General features: G+C 36.5%; 1 protein-coding gene across 2 annotated transcripts in view; it reads right to left on the reverse strand.

The window, feature by feature from the left end:
• NEMF (nuclear export mediator factor) overlaps positions 1-17,495 on the reverse strand; it is a 54,812-nt gene extending 37,317 nt beyond the window's left edge. For both annotated transcript variants that reach the window (XM_069596130.1, XM_069596128.1), the window contains exons 1-7: positions 17,110-17,495; positions 16,200-16,268; positions 15,977-16,079; positions 12,505-12,630; positions 3,416-3,564; positions 1,457-1,524; positions 360-446 (exon numbers count right to left, since the gene is read on the reverse strand). In XM_069596130.1, coding sequence (XP_069452231.1) covers positions 360-446; positions 1,457-1,524; positions 3,416-3,564; positions 12,505-12,630; positions 15,977-16,079; positions 16,200-16,268; positions 17,110-17,168 — 661 coding nt within the window. In that variant the 5' untranslated portion in view covers positions 17,169-17,495. The remainder of the gene's footprint in view (positions 1-359; positions 447-1,456; positions 1,525-3,415; positions 3,565-12,504; positions 12,631-15,976; positions 16,080-16,199; positions 16,269-17,109) is intronic.
• Between the last annotated feature and the right edge of the window lie 650 nt (positions 17,496-18,145).

Consider the following 18,145-nt stretch of genomic DNA (forward strand, 5'->3'; position numbering starts at 1 on the left):
CATAAATAATGCTACTTCTAGAAGCACCTCAGGTGCTGAGTCTGAAGGTGAATAATTCAACTCCTTCAAGCCTCCAGAGATTGTCTCAAGTGCAGTAACCCCTTCAAAAATTTAGAGGGAGGGAGGGAGAATATTTCATAATTGAAAGGTAATAGGGTAGATCAAAAGATTAAACTGCATGTTACTAGGGATAAAATGTCACATTAGAGTACAAAGTCAGGAATATCATATGGACAGAATACTCATAGGTCAAAGTTTAAAACTATGCACTCACTGATTACTTTTACCAGAAATAATTTTCATAGGTTTAAAAAATGAAATAAATAAAAATGGGCAAAACTTGTAGCATGCATATATACCTTTACTTTCAAATTTTTCATCCACTTTGACATTGGCAGGGAATCCATTTTCTATAAGACAGTGCTCAATGAGAGCTGGCCCATAGGCTATAAAAGCAAAGGATATTATTTGCAGTATTTTCCTATAAAATTTCACATTCAAAATATAATACTAATGTATATCCCAATATAAGTCATTTACTCAATAGCAGTAACCAGTGAAAATAACAATTAGTTTACTAATTTTGAAATGTTATCAGAAATGACAGTTACTAGAAATTACTTATAAAAATTTGAGACAATAAACCTGTGGAAATCAGTGTAAAAGTTACAAGAATTTAATGGAATTTAGCTACATATAAAAGGATTACAAACCAGGGATGTAAGGTTGGTTTAGCATCTGAAAACTGGTTAATGTAATATACCACATGAAGAGAATAAAAATTTTTCTATTGAAAAATCCAAACTTACAAATTTCACATGTTATACTAACTTATGGAAAGTTTTAAAGATAACTTCTTAATGCATTCTAATTTCATAGGAGAGGAAGAGTAACTCCCTTAGTAATCAATGGTACCTGTCTTCTCATATGTCCTTTTCAGATTCCTTAATACAGGGATAAGTGATGACTTTTCTCAAGTATAAAAGTTTACTGGAAAATCTTTATGCTGGTTATCAACAGTACCAGGCACATCCTAGAATCCTCTGAGACTCACCAATAAAAATCAAAAAGCAAAAAGAAAGAAAACCCAACCAAGCTAAGTGGGTTAACAAACCAAAAAGCTTATGACACTGAAAAAAACTGATTTCTTAGAAAACTACAGCTAGCAATCAAGTACTAGATAACATACTATTAGTTTATATAACTGTATTGCTGCTAAATAAGATCTAAAAGGTAATGGTCAAAGTTCATACAGTATAATAAATTTCTCTTTCTTTGAAAATAAACCTCTATTTACTCTAAAGATCATTTTAAACTCCTTTCTACATTTATCAAGTTGTTCTAATTTTCTACTAGATTTAAATTTCTACTAGAACTAGATCTGAATGTGTTAAATATATTCCTGAAAACCGTATTATTTAACAAATACTTTGTTGCTCTATGTAGGATTACTCACGAAGTAATGGGTTAAGAACTCTCTTCAACAGTTCACCCTTGGGTGCACCGGCTAGTATTTCAGTCAATCTGTGAAACAAAATTAACACACCCCTTATTATTTTATATTTAATAGATCTTATAGAAATATTCACAATACTTTGACATGCATCTGTTTACCTGATCTTCAAAATATCCTAAAATATGAGTAGTTTATAGGTTAAAAACAAAAAAGTGGGGATGCAGGGGGGGGAGTCATAAAAGTAATTTATCTAAGTTACTAGGTTCCTGAACAGCAGGCTGGGACTCAAAACCAAGTTTTCCAAAGAAACCCAATACTTCTTCAACTAAGTCATACTGCTTGTTATCAGTGTGCTCGTATGACATGAAAAGACACATTTTTATGCAATAGTTAAATGTAGCTTGTGGAGATTGGTGTTACCATCTTTTTAAAAAAAATTTTATTGAAGTATAGTTGATTTAAAATGTTAGTTTCAGGTGTAAAGTGAATCAGTTATACCTACACATATATCTACTCTTTCTTTTAGATTCTTTTCCCATATAGGTCACTAAACAGTAGAGTAGAATTCCCTGTGCTCTTTGCATGTTATTAGTTATCTATTTTGTACACAGTAGTGTGTACATGTCAATTCCAATCTCCCAATTTATCCCTCCCTGTTAATACACCTTAACACCTGAAATGGCTTTACCTAATTAAGCATTTAGAAAGAACTCAAGGATGCTGTGGGCCATTACAACCCCCTAATCAGCATCAACTTCATCTACAAACTTCTTAGAAATGTATATTCCCAGGACCTACACCACAACTACTTAATCAAAAACTAGAGGGGGAGTGGTGCATAGAGTCTGTATTTTACCAAGCCCCTCTAGCTGATCTTGATGCACGCTAAACGTTGAAAACCACTGTTGTAGCCTGTTAGTTAGCAAAGTCTTCCAGTCAGATTATAGCTACAGTCAGAACCTTATCTCACCATATTCCTTTTCTTTTAACTAAACCAGAATTTCTATCTTCTTTCACACTCTGCCAAGATATCCATTGTCTTCTTCAGTTCAGTTTAGTCGCTCAGTCATGTCCGACTCTTTGCGACCCCATGCCAGGCCTCCCTATCCATCACCAACTCCCGGAGTTCACTCAGACTCACATCCATCGAGTCAGTGATGACACCCAGCCATCTCATCCTCTGTCGTCCCCTTCTCCTCCTGCGCCCAATCCCTCTCAGCATCAGGGTCTTTTCCAATGAGTCAACTATTCGCATGAGGTGGCCAAAGTACTGGAGTTTAGCATCATTCCCTCCAAAGAAATCCCAAGGCTGATCTCCTTCAGAATGGACTGGTTGGATCTCCTTGCAGTCCAAGGGACTCTCAAGAGTCTTCTCCAACTCCACAGTTCAAAAGCATCAATTCTTCCGTGCTCAGCCTTCTTCACAGTCCAACTCTCACATCCATACATGATCACAGGAAAAACCATAGCCTTGACTGGATGGACCTTAGTCAGCAAAGTAATGTCTCTGCTTTTGAATATGCTATCTAGGTTGGTCATAACTTTTCTTCCAAGGAGTAAGCGTCTTTTAATTTCATGGCTGCAATCACCATCTGCAGTGATTTTGCAGCCCCCCAAAATGAAGTCTGACACTGTTTCCCCATCTATTTCCCATGAAGTGATGGGACCGGATGCATTGTCTTCTTAGAGAATAGCTAATAAGCCCCTCAATTCACCAAGAAATTATAAACATCTGACATAACAACAAACTTAAGATTAAAAAGTATACACCTGCTACTCCCAAATAAGGCTTAACTGCTTACATTCAAGTGTACATTTATATAATTCAAGCAGTCCAAATTTATTTTATGCAAGTAAACAAATTATTTCCTTATGTGACAAGTTTTTTCATATCCTGACGTATAATCTATTTTACTATCTAATAGAGTATGAAATGAGTTAATAAACAAAACATGTTACCTTTCCAAGGTAAGCAACGGTTCAGCAGCTCTAGCATGATCAATTGGATAGCGTTCACGAACAGCAAATTTAACATCATCAGATTCATCAGTTCGAAATCTTAGGATATTTAAAATTAGGTACTCATAATCTGTAAGAACAATGTTCCCCTGTAATAGAATAAAATATAATTTAATGTTTTTCCTAAATGTTTTTCTTAAATTTTCTTAAAAATTGATAAAGGAAATGTCTCTTAAAACCCCAATGAAGGCTACAGAGAGGAAGTTAAAAACAAAAAGCATTTGAGTTACATCTCAACAATGCTCCTTACACTGACCCAGCATCAACTGTGAAATAAATAAATCTAAACACTCCAAGTCTGAAACACAATGAAGGGATCTGGAACAACTTTAAACTCTGTCTGATGGTTCTGCAGAGGGCACTATTAAAATAATCAATTAACACCTTGATGACCACTGGTTGAACTTAATGTTGCACCTGGTTGAGGCAAATCTACAAACGCTATAGCTTATTAATAAAAAGCACATATATTTCAGAAGCCAAACACAAAGTTATTTATTTATATTTTCACTTGCAATTTGTCTTTTAGTAGCAGTTATGTGGCAAAATCAATAAAGGTCATAATATCCTCTGATCAAGGAATCCCACAATTGGTTATTTCTGTGGCCTAATGTAGTAACTCAATAAAACCAAAAGCTACATGCTTAAACTGCAGCTTATTTACAACAGAAAAAAAACTGGAAACAGCCTAAATGTAAAAATTGGGGAAAGTGTTAAATAAATTATATCAATATGACAAGATATTTAAAAGCTGTTAAGACTATGTTTAAAAAGTAGAAAAATGTTTTATAATAAAAAAAATTGGAAGACAAAAAAATCCTGTATCCTGGCAAGTGGAAGACAACTACAGGGAAAAATTAAAATACTTATTTGCTCAGACAGCAAAGAATCTGCCTGCAATGGGGAGGCCCAGGTTTGATCCCTGGGTTAGGAAGATCCACTGGAGAAGGGAACGGCAACTTACTCCAGTATTCTTGCCTGGGAAATTCCATGGACAGAGGAGCCTGGTGGGCTACAGTCAATGGGTTGCAAAGAGCTGGACATGACTGAGTGACTAACACTTCAACATTTTTTTTTTCATTAAAAAGTGAGGATTTAAAAAATCTTTTTAAAATTTAACATAATCTTTTTAATAAAAAAGAAGGGAGAAGCCTAATGAAAATAAACTGCCCAAAGAATATAACCTTCCAAATTTATTATAGATAGTGAAGCTACAGGTTGTTGTATAATTAAAATACAAAAAAGCTTTCATGAAGCAGTCACAAATGCCTTAGCAAGTACTCAGAAGGTGTCATCAAAGATGGTGGGAATAGTCTCAACCTGATGAGGAATAACATCAATTTCACTAGATGGGGCCATGATTCACCTCGATCACAGATACACAAGTATACCTTAAAGGTATTATAGGTTTGGTTTCGGACCACTGAAATATGGCAAATATTGCAATAAAGCAAGTCACATTAATTTTTTGATTTCTCGGTGCATATAAAAGTAATGTTTACACTATACTGTAATGTGTAACAATATGATATATAATATATAACAAAACATATAGTAGTGAGTAGTGAAGTCGCTCAGTTGTGTCCGACTCTTTGCGACCTCATGGACTGTAGCCTACCAGGCTCCTCTGTCCATGGGATTTTCCAGGCAATAGTCCTGGAGTGGATTGCCATTTCCTTCTCCAGGGGATCTTCCCAACACAGGGCTCGAACCCAGGTCTCCCGCATTGTAGGCAGACGCTTTACGGTCTGAGCCACCAGGAAAGTCCAGTGTATAAATAATACACTGTAAAAACAATGTACATATCTTAACTTAAAAATACTTTATTGCTAAGAACTCCTAACCACCATCTGAGCTTTCAGCAAGCTGTTTTGTAGTAACATTAAAGATCACTGATCACAGATTACTATAAAAATAGTAATGAAAAAGTGAAATATTGTGAGAATTAACAAAATGAAACAGAGATACAAAGTGAGCAAAGGCTGTTGAAAAATGGTACATCAAGCAAAAAGCTACTTGATGCAGGGCTGCCACAAACTTTCAATTTGTGAAAAAAAAAATGCAGCATATGAAAAGCACAATAAAATAAAGCTCAGTAAAATGAGGTATGCCTAAAGACAATCTGAAGTTTCTGGTGTTGAAAGAGTAGGACCTACTGCTAAAGGTTCTAACTTCAAAGAAACCATGCATTTAGAAATTTAAATATTTATTTAACTTAAAGAACAGAAATGTTAACTGCAGAAAGAAAGTAGGAGACTTGGACAGAAGTCCATATAATGTCTAATTAGTTCATAAAGATGTGACCTGAAAAACAGACCTGGCCATAGGGCCTGGCATGTAGAAAGTGCTCAATAAATGTTTGTTGAATCAAACTGTTCAGTTATCAAGAGCATCTGGAAGATTCAAGTAAGGTAGTTACTTCCCTAAAAGGGCTTTCTTTAAACCAAGGTTTCCCAAAAGTTTTCTGTTAAGATGGCTCCCACTACTTCCCATTAAAAAAAAAAAAAAATGTGATGTAGTAAGCTTTGGAAATTCTATGTAAAATACCCTTCCCTGGGGTACATACACATCATACTATCATATTAAAGGCAGTGGAAAGTTCTAGAGTTAAAAATTTTTTCTTTACCTTATTCAGGACCCATTTTTCTAAGCTATTATCTTACAGAAGTGGTGTCAAGGAACTTATTTGGGGAAACACTGCACTTGATTCTGATGTACTTAAAAAATCTACTTTCTAATCTTATTTTCTCCAGAGTCTTTCCTACTAGATCCTTCATATCACAAATTAATAAACTGACTTTAAGAGTCTGAGTGGCAATAGTCTCTTTACACTGATCAATTTTAAATAAAGCATACATCAAAATTCCAGACATGAAGACTAGACGTTCAGATTCTGCTATAAAAAGATGAGAGCAATCTTCAAGATCTACTCTAAGAATCAACCAACATATTTCTCTTAGATAACACAGTGAAAATTCCCAAGCACTTACTCTCATATATAAATCTTGAATACCTATTCTAAACTTATCACTAACTGGGTCTCTGGAATCTAGACAGTATACATGTCAATTGTGCAGAGACTTCAAAACAGAAAAGGCCCTAAATGCAAGGGGGTATCCTGGATTGAATCCTGGAACCAAAAAAAAAAAAAAAAAGAGTAGAAAAACTGGTGAAACCTAAATAAAACCTATAGTTTAATTAGCAGTAATGTACCAATGTGAATTTCTAAGTTTTGACCAATGTACCATGGTTATGTAAGATGTTAACATCAGGAGGAACTAAGTGAGGGGTATACAGGAATTTTCTTTATTATCTTTGCAAATTTTCTACACATCTAAAATTATTATAAAATTGAAAAATTCTTTAGATCTTTAAATGATACCAAAGATTTATTCTATGGAAAAAAATTTTGCATCATTAAGTGCTAAGTTAAACTGAAAAAAGGAAAAAAAAAAAAAGGCCATGTCTGATATATAAGCTTAAACTTCATAGAGTTAAACCTAAGGCACTCTGTAGTTACTTAAATTCTAGAGATTTTTCCTCTCAATGAAAAAAAAAAAAAAAAGCCTTCTCCTTTTTAATTGGAAGGGGAGGAAGGGAAGTGATCATAAATAGGACATCAAACATAGTGGTTACTCTGGGATGAGGAACTGGTTGGGCCAAGAGTGATAAGACCTTCAATTTTAATTCTATGAACTTCTCTATATACTGAGTATGTAATCATGTACTAATTGTATAAACATTTTACATTTAAATGGTAGACTAGATAATTCTATTATGGTAGTCTAGATAATTCTAACTATTGAGAAAAACTGGACAAAATACACAAAGCAAGTCTTTTAGGAAACAAAAAATGCAAACAAGGTAGGTAGTAAACATTTACAGGATAAAAATCTAGGAGAGGAAAACTCAGAAAGGTGAGCACCATACTTGGAGCTACTTTAGGATCATTTATGTAATAGTTAAGAAACAGCTGACCGGCTGAGCATGAATTTAGATAGAGTCACAGGACAACTAAGGAGAATAAAAATTTGAGTTCAGGGTCCATGTAAAAGGTGTGGGAGCTATCGGGGGGTTATCCCTGATTAAGTTCAGATATGAATAGTGACCCTGAAAGGCTGCATCCCAGGACAAGGAATAAATTGGAAATTATCCAGCTTTCCCAGGCCCAGCTCCTAATCAATTCAACTCTTGACTGGAGTAAGGTAATCTGGGATTATCTGTGTCCTTAGCTACCTGTCAAAAGCAAGTACCCTTTCTAAAGGAGGGTAACATCATTCAGGTATCATAGCATATCTATTGCCTCTCCTACTCAATGCATGAACACAATAAAATAATCAGGCATGTGAGGAGAAAAGACAATGTATTAAAATCAAAACAACAACAGACTATAAAAGCAGACATCAGAGGAATCAGATAACAGAACAATTCCAAATGATTCTTGTCTGAGAGCAATAATATTAGTGAACTGGAAGGCAGGTCAAAAGAAAATATGACTGAACTTTCCCAAACTGATGAAAAACACCAAATCACAGATTCTAGAAAAGCGCTATGAACCCCAGAAGGTAATTACAAAGGAAAATCAACTATGCACCTCATGCACTGAAAACCAGACAAAAACAGAAAACAACAGAAACAGCGGTCACCAGAAGACAAAATACAACCTTAGTAACTGCCAAAAGTTACTTAACTAATTAATGAGACAACTAGATGGCAAACCTGGCCCTAAAAGAAGTGCAGTTAGTAAAGTACTTAGCATGGGCAAGAAAAGAGTGATTGCGCAAGACTGCCAATTGAGGGCAATAAAACTGCAACCTCTGAGGCTATCTTTTCTCCTGACAAGAATAATTTGAATATCTTATTACATGGAATTAATTTTCATTGCCATCAGACAAGAACTGTTTGCACTGTCAGTTTTCTACAAGTTAAAGCCCACTTTTAACAAGCTGTAAAAATGCCTAATCAAGAGTAAGTAGCAGGGACTTCTCTGGTGGGCCAGAGGTTGAGAATCTGCCTGCCTACGCAGCTTTGATCCCTTGTCCAGAAATATTCCATATGCTGCCAGGCAACTAAGCCTGAGTGCCACAACTACTGTGCCTGAGCTCTAGGACCCACAAACCACAACTCCTGAAGCCTGCGCATCTAGAGCCCATGCTCCACAACCACTGAAGCCACTACAATGGGAAGCCCATGCGCCACAGCTAGGGAGGAGCCTCTACTCACTGCCAATTAGAGAAAGCCCGAGTGTAGCAACGAAGACCCAAGGTAGTGGAAAAATACACTAATAAAAACTTTAAGAAAGGGTAGCAAATCAAAGATATACATCCCTAGAATCCCCAGGAGTACTGGCTAGACAACACCTGGCAGGATATTAAAACATTTTATGCTTTCTTGTCTCTTTTCAAATTTTGGATTTTTAAGTCTCCTCTTGCAATCACAACATTTAAAATTATTCTTGATCACACATATACAAGCTACTCTGCTTCTTGGACTGATTTACACAGGTGTAGTAAGAAATGTTAACACTAACATATACTACATAAACCTCCTTGTACTACAGACAGCAAATCTAGAGCCACATAGTATCAAGAGTTAGAAAGCCATAATAATCACTGCTGCCTGAAGAATTCACAAGAAATTTGGAATTTTATTTTCTATAGCCTCTATTATTCCAGAGACTTAAAAATTACTATTTGCTTCTAAGTCAAAGCCACAGAAGCCAAAAAAGAAAAAAACAAAACACTACTGGCTTCATCTGTGGTACACCTACAAATGTAAGTAAATTCTTCTCTACCTGAAGTCATGCAAATCTACAAGAAGTGACCTTCCTCACTTACTGCAGGCTAGGATCCTATATGCCACACAAGAGGTCCAAGGTTAGGTTCTCAGGAGGACTTTGAGGACACAGGCTCCACTCATGAAGTATAAGGTTTATTCCTTAATGGTGAGCTTTTCACATCTAATTAAATGAGATTTATCTTCAAATTTGCCTAACTGTAACCTGGTAAAAAGGACAAATTCTTACTGAACCTATGTAAATATACACATTGTCAATGGGCAGTAAAACAATCTCAGTAAAAGGCAATTGTACCTAAATTCTAAGGGACCAAAGAGAGCAAACTACCATTTAAAGAATATATTACTCGAATTTGCACTAGTATAGTATACTAACTCACAGGTCAGAGAAAGGTAAAGAGCTTTATCATGTAACGATCACAAAAATAAAATCAACGATATTCTGAAAAAAATAACCATAATCCGATTCTCTCCAACTTAGTCCTGTATAATCAATTCTAGTTGTCCCAGATCATAGGTTAACACTATTTTCATGAAAACATCTGCTTCTAGACTAAAAAGAGTTAAAAATTCTAACCTGGCATCCCTGATACAGTCTGGTATCTGTCCAATATTAGCTCAGACATATGAGTATTATTTAAGAGCAGGGGTAAGCAAACTTTTCCCATCGAAGGCAAGATGATAAATATTTTAGGGTTTGTGGGCCACATATGGTTTCTGTTGCATATGCTTCTTTCATTTTAAAGAGCTCTTTCAAAATGTAAAAGCCATTCTTAAACTCACAGCCTTTTCAAAAAGAGGCTACAGGTTATATAGTTTATCAACTTCTATTTAAGAGTATCTGGTATGTCCTTTTAACTAAGGTTCTGAGGCTGCTTTCTTTGTTAAAGATTCAATTTATAGTGACAAAATTATGGAGATGAAACAAATGAATTGTTGCCAGGGTGCTGGGATGTGAGGGAGTGAGGTGGGTGTTACTACAAAGGGGTATCACAAGGAAGATCTCTGTGGTAATGGAAGACTTCTGTATCTTGATTGCAGTGGTGGTTACATTAAACTACAAACGTGGTAAAATGCACAGGACTATATGTACCAATATTGATTTCCTGATTTTGATACTGTAATATAATTATATAAGATGTACAACTAAGGGAAACTGGGTAAAAGTTACACCAGACCTCTCTGGTTCTATCTTTGCAACTTCCTATGAATCTATGATCATTTCAAAACAAAAGTTTTTAAAAAGTTATCATACAAATTTTTACAAATGGACCACTACCTGAGACCACATACAAAAATCAATTCCAGGAGGGCTACAGCTGTAGCTGCTCTTGCCTACAGGGGAGGAGGGGGCAGAAGGGGAAAGATCACTGGCAAAGAGAAGTGCACAGACAGTAAAAGAAAGTGCAGGGATCAACAGCTGGTCTTGCTGTCCCTGTCCCACATTCAGGTCAATAACTAACACAGGTAAGTTCACTTGTGATAATTCACTAAAGTACACATTTATCTAACAAAAATCTGAAAAATCTTAAAAGCACCTTGTGAAAACAGTCATAAGAAAAAAAGCCTCAATATTATTTTTAAAAATTATACAGTATTCTATTAGTTGAGTCTCCCTTGATTACTTAACTAATTTCTTAGTCAAAGAAATTTAGCTTTGAATACTGAAGTTGCTTGGAGTCTAGAAAGAAGACAAAAATTCTCTATCTCACATAAAAGGAACCAATAGGGACCAATTTCCACCGAAGAGCTGTAATTAAGTCCAGTCCAAATAACTCATGAAAGAAATAAATGGGACCATATAGGAAATGATAATCACAGAGAAAAGGAGAAAAAGCAAAAAACAAAGACATTCAGGTTCTTTCCAAGTTTAACTATTAAAAACACTATGAGAATATCCTTGACATGATCCTTTCCAAGTACCTGCATCAAACGCTTATAACAAATTCCTAGAAATGGAATTCCTGGGTCAAAGGTTTAGGCACATAAACTTTAAAAATCACCTTATAATCTATCAAATAATCCTCGAAAGTACTTTTCTAATCTGCCCTTGTTCCTGTACAACTTTTTTTTTAATTCGTCTTTTTTTTGGCCATGGATTAAACCTGCGCCATGGCAGTGAAAGCTCAGAGTCCTAACCACTAGGCCAGCAGGGAACTCCCTGTACATTCTTGATAATATTGGTTGTCATCAAACATTCCAATCATTTATATGCTGACCAAGAAATAAAATAAGAGGAGAAAGAAAAATATTTTTATCTTTCAGTAATTTGTGAATTTATATGTTTCCATGCTTTCATAAGCCATTTGTATTATTCTTTTCTGAATTGTGTAATCAAGTACTTCACCCATTTTTTCCACTTGAATGGTTTGTGAAAACTACATATTGAGGGTTATGAACATTTTATTTACCCTATGAGTTAAAAATACTTCTCCCTAGTTTTTCACTTCATATGTAGTTCATGGTGTTTTCTGCTTTACTCAGTTTTTAAACTGTCTTACTGGTAGGTTAAGTAGTTATATTTATTATTTTCACTGTTAAGCTTAAAAGTCTTTTTCATCCCAAATTTGTCCATCTTAATACATATTTTCACCTAGCACTTCTATGGTCTCACTTTTTATACTTAAATTTTTCATGCAAATAGAATTTATTTTGCTGTTGACAGCTAATGAAAAAACATTTCCAAGATAGAACAGGTAACTAAGGATTAAGAGGCAAGAAGAATGGTGAGGCCATCAGCAGTCTTCCTTTTATAACTGATGACACTGAAAACGTGGCAATGTCCCTAAGTCTCAAATGCTGTTTATAACAAAACTATTTGACAATTTGCTGGCTCTATCACATTAGTCCTGAAATTTAAAGTACCAGATAATATCTTCAATTCTCAGATCTTCATCTACCACATTTAAATGCTATTACTTTTTGTTTTTTCTGGCTGCGCACATGGCATATGGAATTTTAGTTCCCAGTGGAAGCACAGTCTTAACCACAAACCACCAAGGAAGTCCCTCAAACACTATTTTAAATGGCTAAGGTCTGCCTAAATTCTGGCCTCCAGATAAAATGAAGATTAATGGAAGATTACATTTTACTTGCATTGCACTACATTATCCTAGTGTATCAATGGCTTTTCACAAGAAAAAAATGTTCCCTGCTCATGTCTGATAGCACTATTACACGAATAATCAACAATACAGTGAATTCTCCTCACCCCACCCCCAAATTTAACTTACCCTGTCATAGAGCTCAATGATTAAGTGATAAGCAGCTTCGTCACTTCCAAATTGAAAATCTACAATTCTATCCACACCAAGCTGCTTTGCACTGACTAATCTCCGACTCTTCAAATGTTTTCGGCACTAGCAAGAAAAAGAAGAAAAAGGCATTTAAATAGTAAAAGTGAATTTCTAATCATTTGGTATTGGTTTATAAGTAAGTTTATCCTTCTAATTTCCATTAGGAATAATATCTTAAGACTAGTAGATAAAACAGTGTAGTCTTAAAATCAAAACTTACAGAATGATAATCAGAAGAAATACATTTTATTTCATACCACTCTGGTTGCTAACTCTGAAACAGTACTTCATATTCAGTTTTTAAGTAGACAATAACAGATAATGAAATTTACTTTTTTGCTTCATATCACTGCTAAATAAACTCCTGTTCTTATCCTGAAGACCACACACAAAACCGTAACCTTTTTTTAAAGCCTCTTTCTACTCCACTTTTTTAAATATCCCAAATTCCTTTTGTGTGTTTGTGTCCAAGATTAGTGATTTCCACTAATCTTTCAGTTCAAATACAAATTCTGAACCATGAGCTTAACTGAAATTCTATAAATCAGTCCTACAACTTACAACCTATAACCTATTCTCACAAACTTTATTAATAAATCCCAAGCAGAATTTTTCTGGTACTATCTCCAAGTTTTTGAACAACTTAGCTCAAATCCAAATGCAGCAACTCCTATCTTTTATCAAATCCCATTTCTATCCCTAGTCATAAGGTTCTTGTTCTTATCAGCAATTAAAATAAAATGAACATATTAAACCCAAAGGCAACTTACTTGGTAAATACCTACTGTTTTATATTACATGTACTACCCTTCGAAGTGAAAGTTACTCAGTTGTGTCCAACTCTTGTGACCCCATGGACTGTAGCCCCCCAGCTCCTCTGTCCATGGGATTCTCCAGGCAAGAGTACTGGAGTGGGTTGCCATTTCCTTCTCCAGGGGATCTTCTCAATCCAGGAACTGAACCTGAGTCTCCTGCATTGCAGGCAAATTCTTTACCAACTGAGCTATGAGGGAAACCCATACTACTCTTTAGTATAAATATCTAAGTATGACATCAACCAAAAACAAAACTACTCTGTGGCTCCTTAAAAAATTTTTAACAATTGTTTCTCATTTTTGAATTTGAAAGACCTGTTAGTCAAGACCAGAAAGAAAGGATGCTTTCTTTTCCTCAAGACTCAACTCCAAGACAAATTTTACAGATAAGTTCATCTAAAACCATCTTTAGGAAAAAAGAAGAAATATGCAGGGTCATTCTTCAAATCAATGCCAATTCTTTCATAACTAAGAAGAGTTCTCCAGAGCTACAATTCAAACTGACTAAAATTGTCATTTTATGTATTCAGGCAGAATTTTATACTCACATTATATTCAGGCAGATATGAGACTTTTCAACATTCACAAGATAATCTCCCCCTCCTAAATTTAACAGTTTTCATTTAGAAGTGGCCTACATTAATTTTGATTTAAACAGTGACCTACATTCAGGGCTATCTTTAAATTCCCAGGTGAAAATCATAATCAATTTCCCCAGTAATATTTTTATGAGAAAAATACAGTTAAAATGAAGATAAAAGGCATCCTTGAATGGAAAAGAAGTCCACATCACGGAATGGTAAAAAAGGGAAAATTATTATGAGTATAGGCAAACATATAATATATATGTAAAACTTTTTTCTTTCTCTACTACCATCTTGCTGAAAACAAGCTTCTGTCAGTGCCACAAAGCTATATCTGGCATTCCCATATGTGAGAATTAGGAAAAGTCACTGATTTACCACATACTAAACATGATCCTGCCTGACATACAACAGTAACAGCTCTTAGATATTTATAAAGTGCTTAATGTTGTCTACTCCACTGGAGGGAATTTGTATACATATTTAGATTGACATGTATACCTAACTCATAAAAGTTGTTTTTTTTTTTTTTGAGTGTCTGATCTCCTATTGATATAGTCTTATTTGGGGATGTTTACACAATCCCCAAAGCATATAGCTTATTATCTGTTATATCATCTGTAAAACTGAAATGATATTTGTTCTTCATATCCACTGAGTTGCTAAACAACTCAAATGAAGTATTATTCCTTGAAGAGTGCTATACAAATATAAAGTGTCATTATTATTAAGGACAATTTCCAAAAGAAACATTTTGGGTTACTATTAAGTAAACGAAACTTTTAAAAATTTGATAATTTTGTGACAGGCCTTGTGATTTGGGAAACACTTACCTAACGTGTAATCCAAAACAGATTCTAAGTTGCTGGGGATAAGGATCTTCTCTGTAAAGCCTCTAATGAAATAACACAATGCCAAAACAAATAAATTTCTGAAGGAAAGTGAGGAGGAGAGGAAGAAGGAAATTAATACATATGGAGCCCTATTATGTGTCAGGCATTGTGTTAGGTGCTTTACATTTAACTTCAATCAATCCTCACCAATAACCCCATAACAGAGGCATTATCTATATTTTACATTTAAAGAAACAAGTTCCAAGAGGTTAAGTAAAACTTCCAAGTTACAATAGTATTCAGCAGCAAAACCATTAATTCAAAGTTATGTAAATCTGAGTCTAACGTCTTTCCTCTGTACCATGAGCTCTCAGTATACCTGTTATGTCAATAAGCAAATGGGTAATACATTCACAGATGCAGGATCTCAGTTTTAACAGTAAAACAGAGAGAAGTAAAAAGTAAAAAGATATGGCTGGTAGCATACTAATGTCATTGAGTATTCCAACAGAATATATACTGGCAGCTGAAAAGTGAACTGTGGAAGACAAAGCTAGGGAAGCAAGGCAGGAAGCAGAAAGCCAAGAACGCCGGGGTGCGGGATACAGACTCAGAAGCAGACACCACGGAATGGTAAAAAAGGGAAAATTACCATGAGTATAGGCAGACATACAATACATATGTAAAACTTGTTTTTTCTTTCTCTACTACCATCTTGGTGAAAACAAGCTTCTGTCAGTGCCACAAAGCTATATCTGGCATTCCCAAATGTGAGAATTAGGAAAAGTCACTGATTCACCACATACTAAACATGAGCCTGCCTGACTTGTAAAAGTGGGGTAACTAATCCAAACGATGCTGTAGAAAAAGCACTGTTGGTCTGAAACAACATTTTTTTGATAGTGAGAAGCACAGAGTTAAAAGACTATAATGTCCAGCTCTATAAAAGCTTGAATTAGAATGGTAACTTTGGGAAGGAAAGATCTGGAACACAAAGTGGTGTGATGAGTAAAAGGGAGAAGTTAATAAACATCTCCTTTATTCATCCAGTATGTCTCAACTACTCTGTATGTACCTGTTTTATTTATACCAACGAAGAAAAACCAGTTTATAACTTCAGTTGTTAGTGACCACTCTCGGGGCCTTAACATTAAGCTTCAAGTATAATAAAGTTTACCTTCATGGCAAAACTAGACGGCATCATATTCTTAGGCCACTCAAATTCTGTTGTGTGAATTCGTATGCCAGATTCGAGTAAAAGCGTAGCTTTAAAGTCTGGTCTGTAGAAGAAAACAGTCAAAATTTCTTTAGGGTCCTACCAGCACCAAAGGTAGGTTGCTTTTAAAAATAATAATAATAATAATTACAAAAGATAAAACAAGCCTATAAAATGCTCTTACTTTTGAAGACGAATAAGATACGTTTTATTATCCACATCGTAAACATTGTTTACTCTCATTCCTAGCAAGCTGCAAAGAGAAAGGAAACATTTAATAAATCATACTACCAATTGAAACATAAAACTTCCCACAATTTAAAGCGTAGGCGGAAGCACAGCCTGTCGAAGAGCGAATCTTCAAAGATAGAGGGTCAACCAGAGAGCAGAGGCTGAAGGCCAGCAACCTTCTGCCCAAACCTCGAATGTAACTGTTTTAAAAAAGTGACAGACCAGCTCCAGGAACCCCATACAATGCTTTGAGTTTTTCTAAGTGATCCAATATATATATTAGGAAATACAGTAAAATCTAACTCAATTAATCACAGAAGAAAAAAATGTAAACGAAGCCCTGAGAAATATGACAAAGCTCACACAGTTAAATAATATTAATAAAAACCGAACTAGAAAGCAGATCTCTGGCCGAATCTATTACCTCCAGCTAAAACTCTTTGGGGTGAGGAGGAGAGTCTACCAAACCAAGCTTCTGGTGTGGAAACCTCTGGAACTAATGACTTACTCTGGTGTCCTCGCGTCCACCTGACTTCTTTTAGTAAACGTTTCCTGCCAGACCGGGGCAACTCAGGCCGGCAAGCCGAGAGCCCTGCCAAAGTAGGACGCAAGACCTGGCGAGACCAGCAGCCCAGGACAGCCGGGGGGTGGAGCACGCGGCCGCCGGGGTCCCCCGGGTATCCTCAGGGCCACGGAAAGATGTCACGCGCTCGCCCACTCAGGCCTAGCCAGGTCTACAGGAGAACAGCACCCGGAGGTGGAGGGGGGGAGGGAAAACACAAGGCCCTTCTTATTTCTACGGTAGGGCCATGGCCTTTGCCTCCTGCACCCCCGCACAAGCTTGGTCATCCGACGTACGGTACCTGGCATTCAGCTCCGCAAGTACCGCACGGAGGTCAACGGTGCTAAAGCGGGTCTTCATGGCGAGCCTTGAGGGTCGCTACCGCAGTTTGCTCCACTGCCGGCCTGACTCAACGCCGCTACTCTTATGCGCAGGCGCACTAGGCGGATCTACGGCCGCGCAGAAGATCCAATACTCCTTGAAGCGAACGTCTTTGCGTCACATTTTGTGAAGCGCTCGGCAGTCAAGTCGTCATCGATTAGCTTTTCGTCGTACCAAAACAATTGGAAATAGATACAAATTATTCTCTTGAAACTGCATTCCTTCCTGGAAAGCTTACAAACTAGTCCGCTTACTTTGCTCCCTGGCCTCTCGGGATTCAAGCCAGCCTCCATAGTGACCCCTACTGGTCATAACAATTTATGAGCAACGTACTAGGAGGATTTCCCCAGGTACGGCTCTGTGTACCTGAGGAACTACCACTTTCCCTGGGGCGTACACTGTTGAAATTTAACGCAGTGGACTATTTCTTTCGCCCTACAGTTACCCTCAATGGTCAAAGCAAACCAACTCAGGTTCCTATTCTGATAAGTCTTGCTCTCTGAAGAGCATTTGCTTTTACTGTGAGATTCTTATTCATTCTAGGTATTGGGAGGCCCTGGGCTCAACATAGTACGTGATATACAATGCTGCTACTGCTGCTAAATCGCTTCAGTCGTGCCCGACTCTGTGCGACCCCATGGACTACAGCCCACCAGGCTCCCCCGTCCCTGGGATTCTCCAGGCAAGAACACTGGAGTGGGCTGCCATTTCCTTCTCCAATGCATGAAAGTGAAAAGTGAAAGTGAAGTCGCTCAGGCGTGTCCGACTCTTCGCGACCCCATGGACTGCAGCCTACCAGGCTCCTCCGTCCACGGGATTTTCTAGGCAAGAGTACTGGAGTAGGATGCCATCGCCTTCTCCGTGATATACAACAGGGGCTCCATAAATACTTGGCAACCTGATTATTCAGTTGTTTCGCTAGATAATGGTGAAGTAAGATTAAAGATAAAAATGAA

This window comes from Ovis canadensis, chromosome 7 (genome assembly GCF_042477335.2).
Source record: "Ovis canadensis isolate MfBH-ARS-UI-01 breed Bighorn chromosome 7, ARS-UI_OviCan_v2, whole genome shotgun sequence".
In the NCBI taxonomy this organism is placed as follows: domain Eukaryota; kingdom Metazoa; phylum Chordata; class Mammalia; order Artiodactyla; family Bovidae; genus Ovis; species Ovis canadensis.